Source organism: Gordionus sp. m RMFG-2023, chromosome 1, assembly GCF_954871325.1.
Source record: "Gordionus sp. m RMFG-2023 chromosome 1, tfGorSpeb1-WG-v2, whole genome shotgun sequence".
Taxonomy (NCBI): Eukaryota; Metazoa; Nematomorpha; class Gordioida; order Chordodea; family Parachordodidae; genus Gordionus; species Gordionus sp. m RMFG-2023.
This window is the reverse complement of record NC_088775.1, coordinates 90,278,527-90,298,244: the sequence shown is the minus strand read 5'-3', so window position 1 is coordinate 90,298,244 and position 19,718 is coordinate 90,278,527. Positions and strand designations below refer to the sequence as shown.

Sequence of the window (19,718 nt, the reverse complement as noted above, 5' to 3'; positions counted from 1 at the left end):
GCATCGCGAGGCTTAAATCCGAAAATAAAGCATTTATTTTAATCTATGGAAATTATCGTGTAAAGAAGGCGGAAGGGGGGGGGTAGGGTTTACCCCTCTCTCATCCCTTCTTATAATTTATTTTCCAGGGATAGTGTTGTTAAAACGGATCGATTCTTTAAAAATGGCTAGCCCAATATTTTAGCCTAAAAAAAATATTACGCGAGCATCTCTAAAAGATTCTGCTAATAGATGACAGATAGGTCTGGAAATCTATTAATGAAATCTTGATTATGTTAATTTAAAATTGGCCCTAATCGAGCCCTTTAACAACCACTACCCCACAGTGATCCTAGACTCTGTATTTGTTCACCCTCCCCTCGTTTTTTTTCCCTAGAAATTCGAGATGTCACTCTTAGTTATGACAGTTTAAAGTCAAAAATAAATCTATCAATCTTATTTAATTTTTTTTTTTAGGTCGTGATAAACTTATCAACAATTTGCTCATAAAAAACGAATCTTATATCTTATGCTGGTAAAAATTTTAATATATATTTTATTTAGCGCCAATGTGTAATTTTTTTAAACTTTAAATAATTTTTTAAGCGCCATTGTTTTAGATTTAAACATCTAAAGTTCAATAGCAAAAAAATTTGTCTGAAAATTCATAAGGGTAGGTTATTTTGGAATAACATTTCCGGTTTGAAAAATAACACATTTCCGCTAAAGTATGTGTATTTTAGGCGCGCCTAAATTATTTTCTAGCTGGGCCTAGGCACGCGTTAGCGGTTTTGCCGCCATTTTAGAGATTCCATTTGTTATTTTTTATAAAATAAGGATATATATATAAACTCAAAAAAATAAAAGAAGTGATTTATTCATAGTTCCCACAAATTGGACATTTACTTCTTACCGTAATTTTTTAAATTTAAAAAAAAAAACGTAACCCGTCCCTTGTTTAAATTGAGGTTGTCTTTGAAAATTATATTTATCGTCTGCCTTCTTATTTCTTTAATTTTCGAAATATTCCTTTTTCAGGATTTATTGTCTTTGAAAATTATATTTATCGTCTGCCTTCTTATTTCTTTAATTTTCGAAATATTCCTTTTTCAGGATTTAGTGTCTTTGAAAATTACATTTTATCGTCTGCGTTCTTATTTCTTTGATTTTCGAAATATTCCTTTTTCAGGATTTATTGTCTTTGAAAATTATATTTATCGTCTGCGTTCTTATTTCTTTGATTTTCGAAATATTCCTTCTTCAGGATTTAGTGTCTTTGAAAATTACATTTTATCGTCTGCGTTCTTATTTCTTTGATTTTCGAAATATTCCTTTTTCAGGATTTATTGTCAAATTACATTTTATCGTCTGCGTTCTTATTTCTTTAATTTTCGAAATATTCCTTTTTCAGGATTTATTGTCTTTGAAAATTATATTTATCGTCTGCGTTCTTATTTCTTTGATTTTCGAAATATTCCTTCTTCAGGATTTAGTGTCTTTAAAAATTACATTTTATCGTCTGCTTTCTTATTTCTTTAATTTTCTAAATATTCCTTTTTTTTAGGATTATAAGTAAAGTTATTTAAATTACATTTTTATAAACGCGAAAAATAAAATTAAGTAACGAAAAAGCAAACCTGTTTTGCGTTTTTTTTTTCAAAATGGTTGCTAACGCCAAACGGTAATTTTTGCCAATTTTGCACGAGGCCATTTGAAATGGCATTATTGGCGAGCGCAACGCGGCGTTTGTAACGCTCATTTTGTTCGCACTGCTAAAGTGCATTTTCTGCCCCATCACCCCCCCCTCCTACTCGCCCATTAATAAATTTTTGGGGATCGACATTATGTCTCCTCAAATTTAAAAAAAAAAAAACTTTTTTGTACAAAAATTTTTTTTTAGCTCAACGTTCGCCCTATTAAAGTACGTGCTCTTGTATAACTGTTTGGCTGAGCGTTTTCCGTTCGCTTCCAGATTTATCGCCTCCGCCATATTTCATCTATTAAAGGTTTTTAAAAAAATTTTACAAAAATTGATTATCATTTGCCTTGATTTTTTTATTTATTTTGGATTCTCAATAATCGTTATTAATTATAGCGACAACTCGCGGAAGGAATTATTATATTTAATCTATCACTGAAAACGCTATTCATTGTATGCTTATTTAAATAGGATTTTTTTTGAATAAAAAGAGTTTTTTAAAAATAAAATTGGTTTCGACATTTGTCAATATAAATCCAATAAGATTAAATCCAATTCCATCCCCTAAATTTCCTGTCAAACCAATCCTACCAACCAGGGATGTGAACCCGAACCAAGGTTCAAGAAATTTAAATTTCATTTAATGGGAATTTTGATAATTGGAACTTATTCGAAACCGATTTTAAAATAAGGGTCCGAACCTGTCCCACATCTATTTTACCCCGGGTTTAATGAGTTGTCCTTAAACCGGTCTCTATTTGTTCCGTAGTTTTCGAAATGCCCAACCAAACAATTTTAAATTTCCCGACAACGGATACGGTGCTTATAGTATCGCGCAAAATCATAAGTTCTAGGTTGTTTAAAAAAGATTCATCATGTTGGATACCCAATAATCGTAATCATAATCGCGACAACTTGCGGAAGGAATATTTATATTTTATCGATTATTAAAAGCGCGCTATTTAAATAGGATTTTTGAATTTTAGGTTCTGTCCTAAATATAAAAAATTATGATTAATTCGTAAACTTTTGAAACTTTAAACGAAAAGAAAAGAAAAGAAAGAAGAAATAGGCTATTTTTAATATAAAAATAAAAAAAGATTGTCCTAAACTTAAATTTTAAAATTTAAAAAAACTTCTCAAACTTTTTTTTAAAATTTTTGTAAATTTTTTTAAACCCGGTTTAGGAACAATAGCCTTATTAAGTAAATATTCGAAGTGGAATGATGTTGCAACTTTCATTTCTTTTTCTATTTTTTCCATTGGTTTCGACATTTGTTAAATTTTAAGATAAAAGTTACCAGTAATTAGGCTCTGCCCCCACCTGGTTAAGCTTATTAACTAAACAACTCAAAAAAAAACACGAAAAAAAACAAAATATAAGCCCAAAAAATATCAAAAACATTAAACCGAACCAAAAATAGGGTTCCCTGAGTTCATAAAGATATTTTAGCCTAAAGTCTCAAAAAAATAAGTTGAACCGGGACCCAGTATCAACAAATAGCGTTAGCGGGCATTTAGCGATTTACGATTCGAATGTTCCATTTTATCGATTTCTTTATTTTTTAATATATATTTTTTGCTATAAAGTTACACAATTCTAAGAACTATCAATTGCTACTCGGCGCTGGGGCCATCAAATCAGCTGGTTTGAAATCGATAACTATAAAACATCTAGGTATTTAACAATAACATTATAATAATAAATAGTACGAATAGAAATTAGATCTTGTGATCTTGCGACAGACGTAACTTTATATATAGACTCTAATGGGAATAATTACCGTCATTGTAGTGATGGGTTAAAAGTACTGTTGTTAAACCCAATATTTTACCCAGAAAAAAATATTGCCTAAGTCTTCTTGAGAATTCGGTAATTATATATCTAGACCTTTGTTCCTGTCTACGAGCAAAATCTTCAGTCTTGAGTAATATTTTTCTGGATAAAATATTGAGTTAACCGTTTTTAAAAATCGGCTCAATGGACTAACACTTATACACCTAAAATAAATTTTATTTTTTTAAAAAAAAACAATGTTTTTTAATTTGTTTTTATATAAATTTTCATAGCTTTTTATAACCTTTTGTTATAAATATATTTTTTCTTTGGAGATCCGAAATTTACATAACCTTGCGCTGCGTTCATAGTAAACGCGTTATGTTTCAAGCGTTGCGTTATTTAACACAAAATCTAGTCAATAAATAAGTATAATTTATAAAAATAAGAGCTTTATAATGATAACGCTACGATAAAATTTGGAAAACATATGTTGCGAACGTAATCTTTTCAATAATTAATGCTACAAAGAATCAGCTGCGATTTCGATAGCGTTAATTTACCTCAACGTTTGGACATAGCACGTTTACTGTAAATGAGGCTCTAGGCTGCATTTATAATAAACGTAATTCTTAAGCGACGCAAATTTTTCCGCTGCGTAATTTACCGAACCAAGCCAGTAATAGGTATGATTTGTAGATACTGAGAGCGAAATTACGAAATCGCGACAGCTGCTTAGGTACATTTCAAAATGTATCATCGCCGCGATGGATCAGCTGATATTTCGCTAGCGATTAAATTTGGCATCGCTCGAGCGAATCGCGCTTAATATAAACGCGGCGTTAGTTCTCGATAACTATAAACATCATTATTTTTAGTATTATTTTAAACCGTAGTCCTTCATATATTCATATTCCATCTTTTAAAATAAGATAGGAAAGAAAGAATGAAGAAAAGAAAGAAAGAAAAGAAGAAAAAATATAGGTTTTATTTATTAGATAATGAATCCCTCCATTTTTTTTATTAGCACTTTCACTCGCAAATTTAAGATTCGTAATTCGATTCGTGTACAATATGGCTGATCGTTGGTCACGAGACACGCTTTTTTCGAATCATAAAAATTTGTCGAAAAATTTTGACGTCATATATAAAGTAAATAATTTTTACGATAATATAAAATCTTTAGAGGTGATATTTGATAATACGTAGACTGGAAATTTCATTCATTCATATCAATGCAAATTAGATAGTGGCAGACGATTTTGTTTTCCCGTATAAACATATACCTAAGTTCCATATATGTAAAAACAAAATGGCGTGTCGCCAGCTGATTTGTATTCAATGATGCGTCAAAATGCGATTTAATGAATGAATCGTCATCCTCCCATATTAAAAAATTTTTTCATTTTCCAGACCTACCTGGATGTTTAAAAAAGGTTAATTTTTTACCCCAAGTTTTATGTTTTTTTTAAATTGAATGTTCACTGATTCATCAGGTGACTTTTCGACAAACCCCCGGGCCGGGTTTCGGGCGCCAATAATATGAACATTCGGAATTAAAGTCACGTGCATTTTAAGAAACCATGTTTTTTTTAGCTGATTGGAATATATAAAAGGGGCAAAGGGTAAGTGACGTCAAATCTAGCTTTGTTTAACGGCTCCTCTATCTAGTCGATTTTAAATTTTAGCCAAATTAATATTGCGCATGCTCTAGAAATTTTTGGTTAACAGATGTCCAAGCTTTTCAGCCATCTACGAGCAAAATCTCAAGGCCTTGCGTAATATTTTTTTTTGGCCTAAATTATTGGGTTACCTTGAATTCATAGTGGCGCGATTGCGATCGCGATTTAACAGCTGATTGATTTTTAAAATCTGTTTATGAGATCAATTTTTATTTGTTAATAATTCAAATTTAAATAATAATCTAAGGAATAATGATTTTAATAAAGAATAATTGATCTCATAAAACAGATTTAAAAAAATCAATCAGCTGTTAAATCGCGATCGCGCCAAAGGTTAATCGCCGCCTTTAACGAACACTGGCCATATCTCTATTTTTTTTAGGATTATTCAATGCATGTCGATGAAACTGTCAGCAAAATAGCGGAAATAATGGAACACAATTTATCGAAATACATTTCCGAGGTACAAATAATATTTATAATATATATATATCAGTGTCGAAGCATCCATCAGAAGCCAAGAGGGGGGGGGGAGCGTTGCTTCCATTGCCATTTTTTGTTATTATTAATATTATTTTTAGCGTAGACCTGCAGGCCCGGCCCGGATACGCGTGCCGGGTCATATTTTAATTTTTCAACTATACCCGGACAGGGCCGAAAAAAACTTTGTACCTCTGCAAATCTCTGATTTTTATACAACATTAGAATTTAACTTTAATAAAACAAAATATTTTAACGTATTTTATTTTCTTTTTGAAAGTTCATAAAATTGAAATATATTTCAAATTTTTTAAAAAAAAAAATTTGTAATTTTTGTGAAGGATTTTAGCTCAGAATTAAGAAATAGTTGTTTTTATTTTTTGGTTAAATTAAATTATAAGTTAAAACGAAGCGAATAATAATAACGTATTATAACTTTTCGTTTGCTTATTATATAACAAAGAAAAAAATAATTATGCTATAATAACGTATATAGCCGCAGAACAGTAAAAATAAACATTTAATTTATATAATAATGCTGATATATATATGCGTGTGTGTAGTATGGGGATTAGTATCGTTAAACTCCCTTCCTTAGTCAACTACAAAACAGCTTAGCCATGTTTTTAACCAAAAAAAATCCAATCAATCTTCAAGTCGAGACTCGACTTAGAGGCTTGATTGGATTTTTTAGGCTAAAAAGCTTTATACTAAGTCACAATCGAGATGGTCAAAGTTAGATAATTTAACAACACTGATGGGGATTCGGAATCTCTCAATTTTAAATCTTTTATCGAGGGGCCATTTAAAAAAAATTTAAAAATCCGATTTAACCAGAAATGTATTCTAGCATGTGTAGAGTATCCAAAACTGTAAATATCAAACAACTTTGCCTTGAACTTTAGAACTGAACTACTTCTAATTTATATTAATTTTTCATATGGATATTTCATATAAATTTTAAAAAAAAATACTTAAAATGTCTATGGCTGAAATTGGCTGATATTTTTAGGGTAAATATTAGGGGTGTACCTACCACTTTTTGGAGGCCGATCCGATATTCCAGATACTAAATTGATATCGGCCGATAACCGATCCGATATCATATATAATTTTGTATTCTGTAAAGATACCAATGGTTTTAACTTGTAATATACTTTTTATTAGTATAACATCTATAATTTAATTATACCATAACTTATGTCATTTAAATATATTATAATGATCAGTTATAGTTTATATTCAATTCTATTGCCTAAAAGTTTATAAAATATTTTTATTATAAATCACTTTTATATAATAAGTAACAACATTAATCTATATACATAATAAGTAATAAACAAATATATTATGAAATTTAAATAAATATTTAAAATAATATTTAACATTAATATATCGAAGATTTCTTTTTAGAATTATCAAAATTTCCAATTTATCAGAAATCAGCCTGCGGCGATGGTAACTGTCAATATCACCAGCTTCACTAAAAAAGATTCTAAAGAGATTATTGCACACTTTTATAAACAGAATGGGCAAAAAAATAACAATATGGCAGAATGTTTATTAATTAATTATTATTATTATTATTAAAAAAATATGGATTTCAATTTTATTTATAAAAATAAATGATTTTCGATATAAGTTTTTTAAAAAATTTATAACATTTTATTTTTGTTAAGGACGCGCCATTTTATATCGGATCGGATCGGTAACTTTTTTAATATTGGCCGATAACCGATATTTTATAATAGGTGAAATATCGGCCCGATACGATCCGATAAAAAATATCGGTACATCCCTAGTAAATATTCTACACCTGCTAGCAACCATAACAAAAAAAAAGAGTTAAGTAGAAGAAAAAGTAATCTAACGCTTTTTTATCCTAACTTCAGATTAAGCTAGTGTTGTTAAACGGCTGGTTTTGAGCCGATTTTTTAACGGCTAACTCAATATTTCAACCAGAAAAATATTATAACAACCCTCAAGATTTTGCCCATAGAAGGAACAAAGGTTCTAGACATAAATTTATCCAAATCTCGAGGCTAAGGTAATATTATTCTGGGTGCAGTATTGAGTCAGCCATTTTTAAAAATGGCTCAGAGCCGTTTAATAATACTAGCTCCAGCAACGGTTGCCAGATGAAATGAGAACAACTTTTCTTTTCTTCTTTAAATCTAACGAAGACTCAGTACCCTGTGCATTTTTACTCAAAACAAGAGACAAAGTCTTGAGTAGTAAAAAAACCAACTACGCTTTCATCACTGTATTTATATATGTCTTATTTTGGGATTATGGAAATCAATCGGGATTATTAAATCTCTCAGTTTTTATTATTCAATTTAAATTGGGGGGGGGGGGATTTTTTGGTATTAAATTATCCGAAATTTTACTCGCAGTGTGGGTGCTCTGTCTATACTTTTTGGAATACATTTCCGGTTTAAATAAAAATGTTTTTTTTTAAAAAATAAATCTCAAAATTCCCCTTTCGAGTGATTGATTTTCCGAGAGGTTGCTAATCACAATGGATTCCATATTCCAATAAGACGCGTATATAATGGCGAATTCATATTATATCTAAGAACAAAAAAAAATAAAACTTTAGCCCCACTTCTCTTAATTTCTAAACAGCTGTTGAGATACGGGCCCTCTAACGCTCAACGCTCTTCCCTTAATTTTGGATATAATTAAGCTAAGAGGCGTCATTTAAATATTTTTTTTCTACATAGCCAAAATGGTAATACCTTTAAAGTTATATAATGTTAAAGATTGTTTTTTAAAAATAAAATCTAAATGTCAAAAACCGAAAATAGAAAACCGGAAATGATCATAAAATCACATCGGCTTTTTTTTCTTTTTACGATTAATCTTATAAGGAATAGTTTAATAAATACGCAAAATTTTTAAGTTGGCCCGAGGCACAGGTTTAGGATATAGGACATTTTAATCCTCACATTGAAAAATTATTCATTTTAGTCATAAATATAAATCAATATAGCCTAGCCTATCAAATATTTTATGTTTTAATAAAAAATGTTAGTTATTTAAGATGAGAAAAAAAAGTATCGTGAGGCTAGGGGGCTATTAGTGTTGTTAATCGGCTTAGTCGAGTCGGCTCGAACAGAGTTGACCCAAACTTCAAGTCTGAGTCGATAAAAACGACCCGTATTTTTAGCCGAGGTCGTTTTTCGGCTTGAACTCGGGTCGATGTCCAAAAAACGACCCCAAAGTCGGAATCGAATAAAACGACCCGAACTTTGGGTCGCGGTTGCGACTCGCGGCGTTTTAATAAGACTAGGGAAATATGATTGATTTATTTGATTAGCTACAAAAATACAAATCAATTTTGCATTATAATATATTTATTTTTTATTTTTGAAGAACAAAAAATATTAATTTTTATAAACAATTTGCGTGTTTAATTAAATAATTTTCGCGATTATGAAATATTAGACTTTAAAATTTTATTTTCCATGAGGAGTGGTTATAAACCAATTGACATATGACAATAATACCTAGAATGACGATGCGGTCATAAAGTGTACATCAATGAAAAACAGCTGGGGACGCCATTTTAATTACCCCATAATCATTATTAAAAATTTTAAACTATATCAGACGCAAACTTTATTAAAGAATTGCCCTATCATCGAGATAATTAAGGAAGCAAGTTCTCAATTTAATAGTAGTTTTTTAACATGAGAATAATTAGTATATGAGTTACCAAAATGGCGTGTCCAGCTGATTTGCATTCAACGACTCTTTCAAATGTATTATTCTGGGAGAAGAGAAGAGATCTTCTCCTCTCTTCTCTTCTTTGTTATTAGTATAAATGCACGATACTTTTACATGTCTGAAATACGTTTCAGGTTTCGAAAGATATTTTTTTCATTTAAAATTTAAATCAATTTTCAATCTATTTCCATTTTTTAAAAAATAGATAATAAAATATGAAAGCTGCATTTATCGAAAAAGAACAACCACCCCTATTAGCGGCAAATCAAATTTTATCTGATAAAATTAATAACGTTAGGATGTTACAATCACACCGTTATTAGAAAATTTATCAAAAAACACCATTGTGATAAGCATATCAGAGATGCACCTTTGATAAAAATCAAGATTTCGAAGAAGGTCTAAGATTGACGTGGATAAAGGTTGACAGCGGCGGATATGAGAAAAATGAACGATGCTCATGATCGTCAAATAGAGAAGAAAATATCAGTATGGGGAAAATGGCTACCCCCTGGAAATCGCCATTTAAAACGGAACAAAATATTATAAATGGCGCATCTGTGATATGCCTATCACAATTGTTTATCGATAAGTTTTCTCGATCTCCGTTGTGATTGAACAACATCCTAAACGCTAATTTTTTTATTAGCTACGTTTTAAATTTGTCCTGATGGAGTGGTTTGTTCATTTTGGAAAGGTTCAGCTTTAATATTTTAAATTTACGAGCGATCAAATTCGATTAAATGTTTTTTACGAAAACAGTCTCCACTTTTATTGGGTACGGCCAGAGGAAAATTTTTTTTTTAAAAAAAATCTTAATCGTCAGCTGGTGGCTATGGGCGACGTAATCCAGAACACCAACATAATAGAATATATCGGCATATTTAGTATTGTTAAATTACCTAGTAGCCATCTTTTTAACCAAAAAATTTTTCAGGCTAAAAGTTTGACTAGGTCACATGGTCAAGGTTAGATAATTTAACTAGTGTCGTTAAACGGCTCGTTTTGAGCTGATTTTTTAAAAACCGCTAACTCGACATTTTAGCCGGAAAAATAATTGCCTGCCTCGAGATTTTTCTAATAGATGGCCAAACTTTTGTTCCATCTACAAACAAAATCTTCAGGGGTAATATTATTCTAGATGAAGTATTGAGTTAGCCGTTATTAAAAATCGGCTCAAAACGAGCCGTTTAACAACACTAAATTTAACTACACTAGGCAAATTTTTTAGATCTTATAATTGAAAAGAGGACAATAAATTTAAAATTAATTTTTATTTAAATTTGTCTGGCACAAGGTATGATCTCCTTTATATTCGATGTCAACCTCGAGTGATTGGGAGAAAGATTATGAAAAATTATTTTTGTAATTTTTATATTTCATTACTAGCGCCATCAAAAATATAAAAAAAATATTTTCGATATATTTTGATTTTAAGAAATTAAAATCATTTTTTTTTAGTTTAGATTATAAATTGAACAAGACATGCGCAGCGTTTTAGACACGATGACAGCATCCTCCGGTTTTTTGACATTTAGATTCTTTTTGTTTTAAATAATCTTTAACATTTTTTTAATTAAAAGGTCCTACTATATATTTTAAAAAAAATTTAAATGACGCTTCTAAGTAGTGTTGTTATTTTAAACGGCTAACTCATCATTATAGCCAGGAGAATATTGCCTAAGCGCGAGATTTCGCAAATGTGCCGCAAAATCTTTAGGCTCGCATAATATTTTTATGGATAAAATATTGAGTTATTTTTAAAAAAAATCGTCAAATTTTTAACAAAACTAACTTCTAAGCTTAATTATATCGAAAAAATTAAATTGGGAGAACATTAGCCCATAATGCCCAGGTTTTTCGACCCCTTTAGAGAACCCGTATCTCAGCCGCTAGAAGAAAAAAATTTGAGGGAGTCCTGTCTGTAACTCCGTGGTGATTTATCGCGGATTTTCACCATATTTATACATATCGATTTTAATATTATTCTCTCTCTCTCACACAAAGTGGGAAGTCAAAGCTCCGACACCGTCTTCCGTTTTCATTAGCATAATAAAACAATTGGAAATTTTTTACTCCACCATCAATACCATCGTTCCGTCCGATTCTTTAAAAGTATAATATGTATATATATATATAATCATCAGAGTTGTTAAAGTATCTAGATATAAAAATGTGATATCTGTATCTGTATCTAGATAGATTTTTGATTAAAATCTATGTATCTAGATATTATTTTAGACGATGTATCTGTATCTAGATCCAATTCAAAAGTATCTTTTAACAACTCTGATAATCATAAAACAAATTTAAAAAATCGTGGTGTTCGAATTGCCAAAAGATTTATCGTTAATCTTCCAAGTTTTTATATAAGGGGTTTGGTCAAAAGCATTAAAGATCGTATATTTATTTAATTTTTTTTCTTCATTTATTTTACTTTTTTAAATCCTAACATTTTTTTTATTATAAACCCTATTAACTTTATAAGATCATCATGATCAAGATTGACACGTCACTCAAGCGATTGATCAAATACAAGATAAGTTCCCTCAACATCGTAAACGATGGGGGTCCCCGGGCTGGGGTCGTTATATCCGAACTCTTATATTATCAAAATAACTTTAGAAAATTCGGCGTCTCGGCTGATAACGCGCAAAGTTACGATATGATTTGGGATTCGTTGAATTGACAGTTATTTCTTTTTTACCGACGTTTATCTTCTTTGCGTGGGAATTTTTTTTTTTAAAACAAAACAAAACAAAAAATAGTAATACCTAATCACGAAATTTAAAAAACACGTATCGGGGGGGGGGGGCTAATGGTTGCCCCGGTCTCGTTCAGTTTAAATCGTTTTCAAGCTTCAATTTCCTAACTTAATTTTTTTTTTATTAATACAGTATTGGAAGACAAGCGAATTTGTTAGCGTAAATATTAGTCTGTCCATTTCGAAAATAAACGACAACCGCGACAAAAATTCATAATATATAGTTATTTATGACGAAAAAATATTATTTATTAAATATATATAAATTGCTATATGTCGAAAATAACATTCCATATTGCCCATATCTTGTCAATTATAAAAAGTTTAACGATTTTTATTATAATTAATAAAAAAAAAGGAGTCATTTTTTTAATTTTATTAAGTTACGAACAGATTTAAGCCGGCAAATTTCTTATATATTTAGTCAAATTAATTTTATTTTAAAAATACAATTTTTAATTTATGATAATAATAAGATACAACAAAATAAAACGTGTTCTATTTTTTATTCTGATTAAGTATTATGGTTTTATTCGTTACACAATATAAATTTTTATAATAAAAAAAACTGTTAAAAATTGGTGTATATTTGTTTAAATCACAGAAAATGGGTATATGTGAATTTTATCATTTAAATTCAAAATAAAATTTTTGAAGAAATGTTGAAGTTTCGAAATAATTATAAGAAGGCTAAAACAAGGGAGTAATTATTACGCGTGACCTGGAGGTTAAAGAATATAAAGTAGATTCTGAGAATTGTGAATTTATTTAATTAAAATATTTATACTAATACATTTAGGCTAATTAATGCACGGTAAGCGTGCACTATTTTTTCCATGTTTTTCATAAATTAACAAGCACGCAAAAATACGTCATATATTTATTTTTATGTAAATAAATAAATAAAATTACGAAAGCGCTCGTTTATAAATATTCGTTTTATAATTATTTTATTTGGATAACGGAAATAATTATCTAAAAATTCAAAATGGATACTCATCAATATTAAAAGTAATAGTTACAATAATGACTATATTTAAAATTTTATGAAACAAGTTATTAGTGAAGGTGTCTAATATTATCCTTGAAAATTAGATATTAGCCAATACTTTGATAGCCAAGCATTTTTATCAATATATATGTTACCTAATTTAAATTATACGTTAGAATAATTCTATTTTTAACAGCTATCTATAGTGTTACTCTTACTATTGCATAAATGACTTATTAGCTCAATTCTGGCTGACTGAGATAAAAAATCAATAACATAATAATAAAATAATTTTTTAGATTAAACATTGTATATTATCATTTTATTTAAAGTGAGTTAGTTTTGTTAAATTACCTGGCCATCTCTTGTAGAATAACATGAATATGTGCCGGTGAATAATAAATAAGTTTTATTAACTTTATTAAATAAAAAATATATTTTTATTAACTAATTTCTTTTTCTTTTGTTAAGGTATTTATACATTTTCTAACATATAAATTAGAATATAAAACGAAATACAAAAAAGTAAAATAATATATAAAAAAGTAAGGTTACGCCGTTTATAAAATAAAATTAGATTATAACAAAAATAATAAAAGTTCAAATGCAAAAAACAAAAAATAAGATAAAGGAATAACGCAACATTCTCCCTCTTCTGATAATTTCATCGGAGAAGTCATAGAGAGTTTGTTGTTCAAGTGGTTTATAATTTTGGTAATCAAGTTGTATCACAAATCATCATAACGTTGGCTTGTCCAATCGTTGGTTTGTATAAATCGATTTTGCACGGTGGTTTGTTTAAATCGCAAGCTTGATATCCATATCGTAAATTGTCTCCATTAATCATAGCTTGTTTGATAGTACTCAATTGTTATTATCATTTTTCCAAAATTGTTATTATAATAAATAAGTTGCCAATAAGAAATAATAGTTCGTCATAAGAATAAATGAAGAATGATAAATCAATAAGATTGTTATATTTTTAGCGTTTTAATATAAGCGTTTTAATATTTAATTTAGTTTATGCAATTTAACATTTATTTTATATTTTAAGTTACATAGTCTTTTAAATAAACAGGTTTTTTTTTATTCGCACAGGTCTAGAGATAGGTGTTATATCGTTATTATCAGTAATTTTTATATTTTTGTCCATACTTCCCTCCTTAAAAGAATCCTTAGAGTCATAGTTAATAATTGTGTTAAAACAGTTTCTAATTCTTATTTGATCTAAATGTCTCCTCAAAATACCTTTCTCAGTCTTAATTTGGAACATCATATCACTTTCCTTATGTGTGATTATACCTTTGCACCATTTATCATTACCTTGTATTTTATACCAAACAAAATCTCCTACGTTAAAAGTTCTATTTCGTGGTAAAGTAACGTTTATTTTATTCTTCTTTTCCTCCATCGGTTTTAATAAGTCCCATTTAATTCTAATATCTCGATTAAACATTCTCTGTGATGGTGTAACTCCTGTAGTATCATTACGCGTATTTCTGTAATTAAGTAAAAATTTGCTAAGTGCGATATCTGGGTCTATTTTAATATTCCTTTTCATATGTGTTTTGAACGTTCTAACCATGCGTTCAACCTGGCCATTGGATTGCTGGTGATAAGCAGATGTAAGCACATGTTTAATACCAAAATTGTTGCAAAATTTTTCAAAATCATTACTCGTAAAGTTAGTACCGTTATCAGTAACTATAGTTTCAGGTATTCCGTATAGCGAAATAGTTTTAAAGATTTCTTTTAAAGTAACATTAGTCGTAATATTTTTAACAGGAATAATAATTGGAAATTTGCTGTAGGCATCGACTATTATCAACCAATTTTTTGTGAAAAACGGACCCGCATAATCTATATGTATCCTTTCAAACGGTTTAGTTGCCGAAACCCATGGTTTTTGTATCTTTATAGGATTATCGTGATATATATTACAATCGTCACAACTTTTCACTTCCATAACAATATCATTATTTATGCCAGGCCACCACATGTAATCTTTGGCTAAGGATTTGATTTTTCCTGCTCCCAAGTGACCTTCATGTAATGACTGTAGTATAGTTTTTCTCATAGAAGACGGAATTATAATTTTATTGCTTTTGTAAAGACAATCTTTAATTATACTTAATTCCAATTCAATGTTTTTATAAATATTATTCATTATAGGTCTGTTGTTATTAATATCATTTATGACTTGTTTTAATTCCGTATCTTTCAAAGTTTCATCACGGATTTGATCAAAGTTAATAGGTAAGTCCTCATATTCATTTATAATAGTTACATTTTCAATAGTTTCATCACGACATTCTTGTGGTAATCTTGAAAGGCAATCAGGAACAACATTATATTTACCGGCTTTATACTTTATATAAAAATCATATCCTCCTAATGTAATATTCCACTTCTGGAGTCTTAATGACATGGTGCTATTATCCTTAAGACCCTTGGTGAAGATGTGAACTAGAGGCTTATGGTCAGTAATAATTGTAAATTTTGTGCCGATTAAATATTCCTGAAATCTCTTTATGGCGAACATTATAGCGAGAGCTTCACGCTCAATATTGGTATAATTCATTTCAGATTTTAATAAAGTTCTCGACGCGAAAGCTATAGGTTTTTCTTTACCATCTTTTTCAATATGAAATAGAACAGCTCCTAAACCACATTTTGATGCGTCAGTGGCTATCCCAATAGGTAATTCAGGGTTAAAATATGTCAAAGCAGGTGGAAGACTAATTAACTTCTTTAGATCATTAAAACTTTTAGAGTGTTCTAGATTCCAAGCCCATTTTTCTTTATTGACAATCTTATAAAGAGGATCGGCAATTTCCGCAAAATTGTTCAAAAATTTTCTATAGTAGCCAGCCATACCCAGAAATGTTGATAATTCAGCAGCTGATTTTGGTTCTGGCATATTAATTATTGCTTCAATTTTGTCGTGATTAGCATGAATCCCCTTAGCGTCAATATCATGACCCAGGAACCTCACTTTGTTTTTAAAGAACACACTTTTATTAAAGTTAGGTATTAGCCCAAACGATGATATTCTATCAAACACTTTTTTTATGTTGTTTAGGTGGGCTTCATCGTTTTTTCCAGTTATAAGTAAATCATCAATATAAAATATAACGTCATCCATGTCCCCGAAGATTTGATCCATAATCTGTTGAAAAATTGCAGATGAGGTCTTAAGCCCAAAAGGAAGTCTAGTAAATTTGTAATATCCCTTATGCGTAGATATGGTTAAAATATTTCTGCAACTTTTATCAATTGGAATCTGTAAGAAAGCATTTTTAAAGTCAATCTTCGTAAATTTCTTTCCTTCCGAAAGTTTAGCAATTAGATCATTAATTCGTGGTAGAGGGTATCTAAAGTCTTCTAGAGCTGGGTTTACAGTATCCTTAAAATCAGCGCAAAGCCTAATGCTCCCATCTTCTTTATAGACAGCGGTAACAGGACTTGCCCATCGGACATCATTCACCGGCTCAATTATTTTATCATGTATCCATTTCTTGAGTTCTTTACTAACAAGATCAATTTTTGAATAAGGTATACGTCTAGGCGGTATAATTTTAGGTTGGGCATCATTTTTTAAATGTAACTTGACACTTGCTTTGTTAATTGGCCCATTAGTCAATTTCGATTCACACTCTTTAATCAATTTTTTTATTTCATCTTCGTAATTAGTGTCAATATTTGCTATAAATTTATTTAAAATATTTTTGAAAGCATTGATCCACATACGTCCCAACAAAGCATTTTTACTTGATTCAACCACTACCGCTTGTAAATATTTGGACATACCATCATAAGTCACTTTAACTTGAGTAATTCCTATGATTTTGATTAAATTCCCGTCATAAGCAGTGAGTTGTAGCTCGGATTTCTTAAGATCTCTAATACCAAGTTTTTTAGCCAGACCATGAGGTATGATAGTGTATTTGGATCCAGTGTCCACTTGCATACAAGTAACAACATCGTTCACTTTTACAGTAGTCATAAATGCGTTATCTTTGTCATTAATCACGTCACCAGATAAATTGTTGACATTAAAATCATTATCATCTTTGTTCTTTGTAGAATCAACTTTCTCTTCAATAATTTCTTCAATATTCATGTTGTAATCATTATTGTATTGTATTTGCTTTCTATTTTCGTCGCCACTTCTATAATTATTTGAGTTGTTATTATATTGTATTTGCTTTCTCTGAATATTATCATTACCTCTATAATTATTTGAGTTGTTGTTATATTGTATTTGCTTTCTCTGATACTTATCATTACCTCTATAATTATCTGAGTTGTTGTAATAAGATTGGTAATTGTTACGATTTCCGTCACCGTATTGGATTTGTTTTCTTTGATTATAATCATACCATGTATTATTTCTACCAAAATTCGATTGATTATTATTATTATAGCGATAATTGTTATAGTTATAATTGTTATAATTATCGTGGTATCGCGAATTATTATTACCATAATTGTATCTAAAATTATTATTGTAATTCCCATTTCTATATCTATTATCATAATTATTTCTAAAATTATTATCATTTCTACTGCAAAAATTTTTATCTTTATCGGACTTTTTGTCATTATTTATATAACTTATATCATTATCCTCAGACTTAATATTACTAGAGTCCAGTTTCACCCCTAATTCCACCATCTGATTCAATGTAAGGTCCAAATTTTTGGAGAATTTGTATTTAATTTTATCGTTTAAAGTAGATGTCCGTAATTTCTCTTTTAATCTACTATCGTCCAAAAAATTACATTTCTTATGAAGTTTCGATACTCTAATGTACCACAGCATAAAACTCTCTGATGAGTTTTGTTGAAGAAGATTAAATTTATTAATTAAAGTATTTAAATTTAGCGCTGGTAAAAGATAGGTTAACTTTTTAATCACAATTTTAAGATCTAAAATATCGGTATCAGAACAAATTGCCTTAATGTCGTCAAAAACTTTGTCTGATATATTATTAAGCAAAGTATTAATTTTAATAGAGTCCGATAATGTACTGGTCGAAAAGTAATTTAATATTCTGTCTAAATAAATTTCAGTAAGAGGACCCACTAACTTAGGGATCTTATGTGTAAATTCTTGTTTAATTTCCATATTTAATTAATAAGACACATAAATAAGCAATTATAACATTTATTATTTTATCAATTCAAATTTTTGGTATAGCTATTCATGTTTTGGTAAATATACAGATTAATTCAATGAAATCATTGTCACCATAAATGTAATGTTTCCCATTTAACAATTCGAAACAATTAATCATATCTCTTAAGTTCATAAATTCAAACAACACGTCCTCCGTACCGTCTATCCTATAAAAGTTGACATCGGAATTATAGGTTAACTCAAACAAAATATCGTATATGGAGATTTGATGGGGTACATTAAGTAGTTTGAAGGCGAACATAATTGATGAAAATAATTTTGAAATGACTTACCCTTTTTTTATCCATCTTATATAGAATTGTTTGTACCATTTTATAATTTTTTTTATTAACCATATTTACAAAGGAAAAAAAATTTTATTTTTAAAAAAATTTTCCATAAGGCGAGTTTCTTTTGCCAAAACTGGAGGCACCATGTAGAATAACATGAATATGTGCCGGTGAATAATAAATAAGTTTTATTAACTTTATTAAATAAAAAATATATTTTTATTAACTAATTTCTTTTTCTTTTGTTAAGGTATTTATACATTTTCTAACATATAAATTAGAATATAAAACGAAATACAAAAAAGTAAAATAATATATAAAAAAGTAAGGTTACGCCGTTTATAAAATAAAATTAGATTATAACAAAAATAATAAAAGTTCAAATGCAAAAAACAAAAAATAAGATAAAGGAATAACGCAACATCTCTATTGTTGCCTAAGCTTTTAGCCTAAAAAATTCAATTTCGAGGGTATAAATCACATTTTTTTATATAGTATTGTAACATTTTATAAAAATAAAATTGATGAGATAATATCCGCTAGTTGGCGTTATATATTATTATCCCATTTAACAATTTATTTATTGGAAATTTCACACATATCAGAATTAAAAAGAGGGGATTCACTTCCTCTCTCATTAAATCCGTCATTTCTATTTGGCCAATTTTATTTCGGATGTTATCCGCAATCATTTTTCGTTTGGCATTATTTAATATGAAATCACTATTTATTGTAAAAAATATTCCGATAATTGTTACGAGGACTAAGTTTGATAATCCAATCTCAAACCCATAATAGTTTCAACATTTTTTTTTCTACTAACCATAAATCAAGAACATATGTTCCACTGATAACCAACTCCCGATCTTGTTGTAATCCCAATCACAATTTTAGATCCTTCAAAATTGTCTCACTCACATAGATTCTTTTTCAAATGCAACCTCAGGCCAGGCATTACTGAAATACTTGCCCCAGTATCAAATAACATCTCGATATTTTGTCTATCAATTTTTACATTAATACGATAGCATGAACACTGTCAATCCTCTCTTTCAAGTCATTACAATTTTATGCATTCTAATCAGCTGAAATTATATTTATTATATTTTGAATTTTTCACTTTCAATATAATTAATATTCAT

General features: G+C 29.1%; 2 protein-coding genes across 5 annotated transcripts in view; one reads left to right on the top strand and one right to left on the bottom strand.

Annotated features, from left to right (window-relative positions):
* LOC135922853 (vacuolar protein sorting-associated protein 54-like) overlaps positions 1 to 12,456 on the top strand; it is a 36,216-nt gene extending 23,760 nt beyond the window's left edge. Inside the window, exons 14-21 of one of the 4 annotated variants that reach the window (XM_065457345.1) lie at positions 457 to 514; positions 1,880 to 1,985; positions 3,269 to 3,356; positions 4,483 to 4,607; positions 5,520 to 5,600; positions 11,357 to 11,464; positions 11,838 to 12,040; positions 12,247 to 12,456. In XM_065457345.1, coding sequence (XP_065313417.1) covers positions 457 to 514; positions 1,880 to 1,985; positions 3,269 to 3,356; positions 4,483 to 4,607; positions 5,520 to 5,600; positions 11,357 to 11,464; positions 11,838 to 12,038 — 767 coding nt within the window. In that variant the 3' untranslated portion in view covers positions 12,039 to 12,040; positions 12,247 to 12,456. Of the gene's footprint in view, positions 1 to 456; positions 515 to 1,879; positions 1,986 to 3,268; positions 3,357 to 4,482; positions 4,608 to 5,519; positions 5,601 to 11,356; positions 11,465 to 11,837; positions 12,041 to 12,246 lie in introns of those variants that run through there. The other 3 variants (XM_065457346.1, XR_010571053.1, XM_065457347.1) reach the window with 3 other exon arrangements.
* Positions 12,457 to 14,170: 1,714 nt separating this feature from the next.
* LOC135930927 (metacaspase-2-like) lies at positions 14,171 to 18,235 on the bottom strand. Its single transcript, XM_065467730.1, has 4 exons — positions 17,700 to 18,235; positions 16,169 to 17,600; positions 15,235 to 15,472; positions 14,171 to 14,808 (listed from the first exon to the last, which is right to left on the bottom strand). The coding sequence occupies exons 1-4, from the start codon at positions 18,233 to 18,235 to the stop codon at positions 14,171 to 14,173; spliced, it is 2,844 nt and encodes a 947-aa protein (XP_065323802.1).
* Between the last annotated feature and the right edge of the window lie 1,483 nt (positions 18,236 to 19,718).

What these genes read in the sequence shown, in the direction of transcription:
- LOC135930927 (XM_065467730.1), bottom strand. Translation starts at nt 18,235, where the DNA reads ATGGAAATTAAACAAGAATTTACACATAAGATCCCTAAGTTAGTGGGT. An exon ending in TATATAAATAATGACAAAAA is followed by an intron (nt 17,601 to 17,699) that starts GTCCGATAAAGA and finishes TAATAATTTTAG; the next exon opens with ATACAATTATGGTAATAATA. An exon ending in AAACATTGAATTGGAATTAA is followed by an intron (nt 14,809 to 15,234) that starts GTATAATTAAAG and finishes CTGAAACTATAG; the next exon opens with TTACTGATAACGGTACTAAC.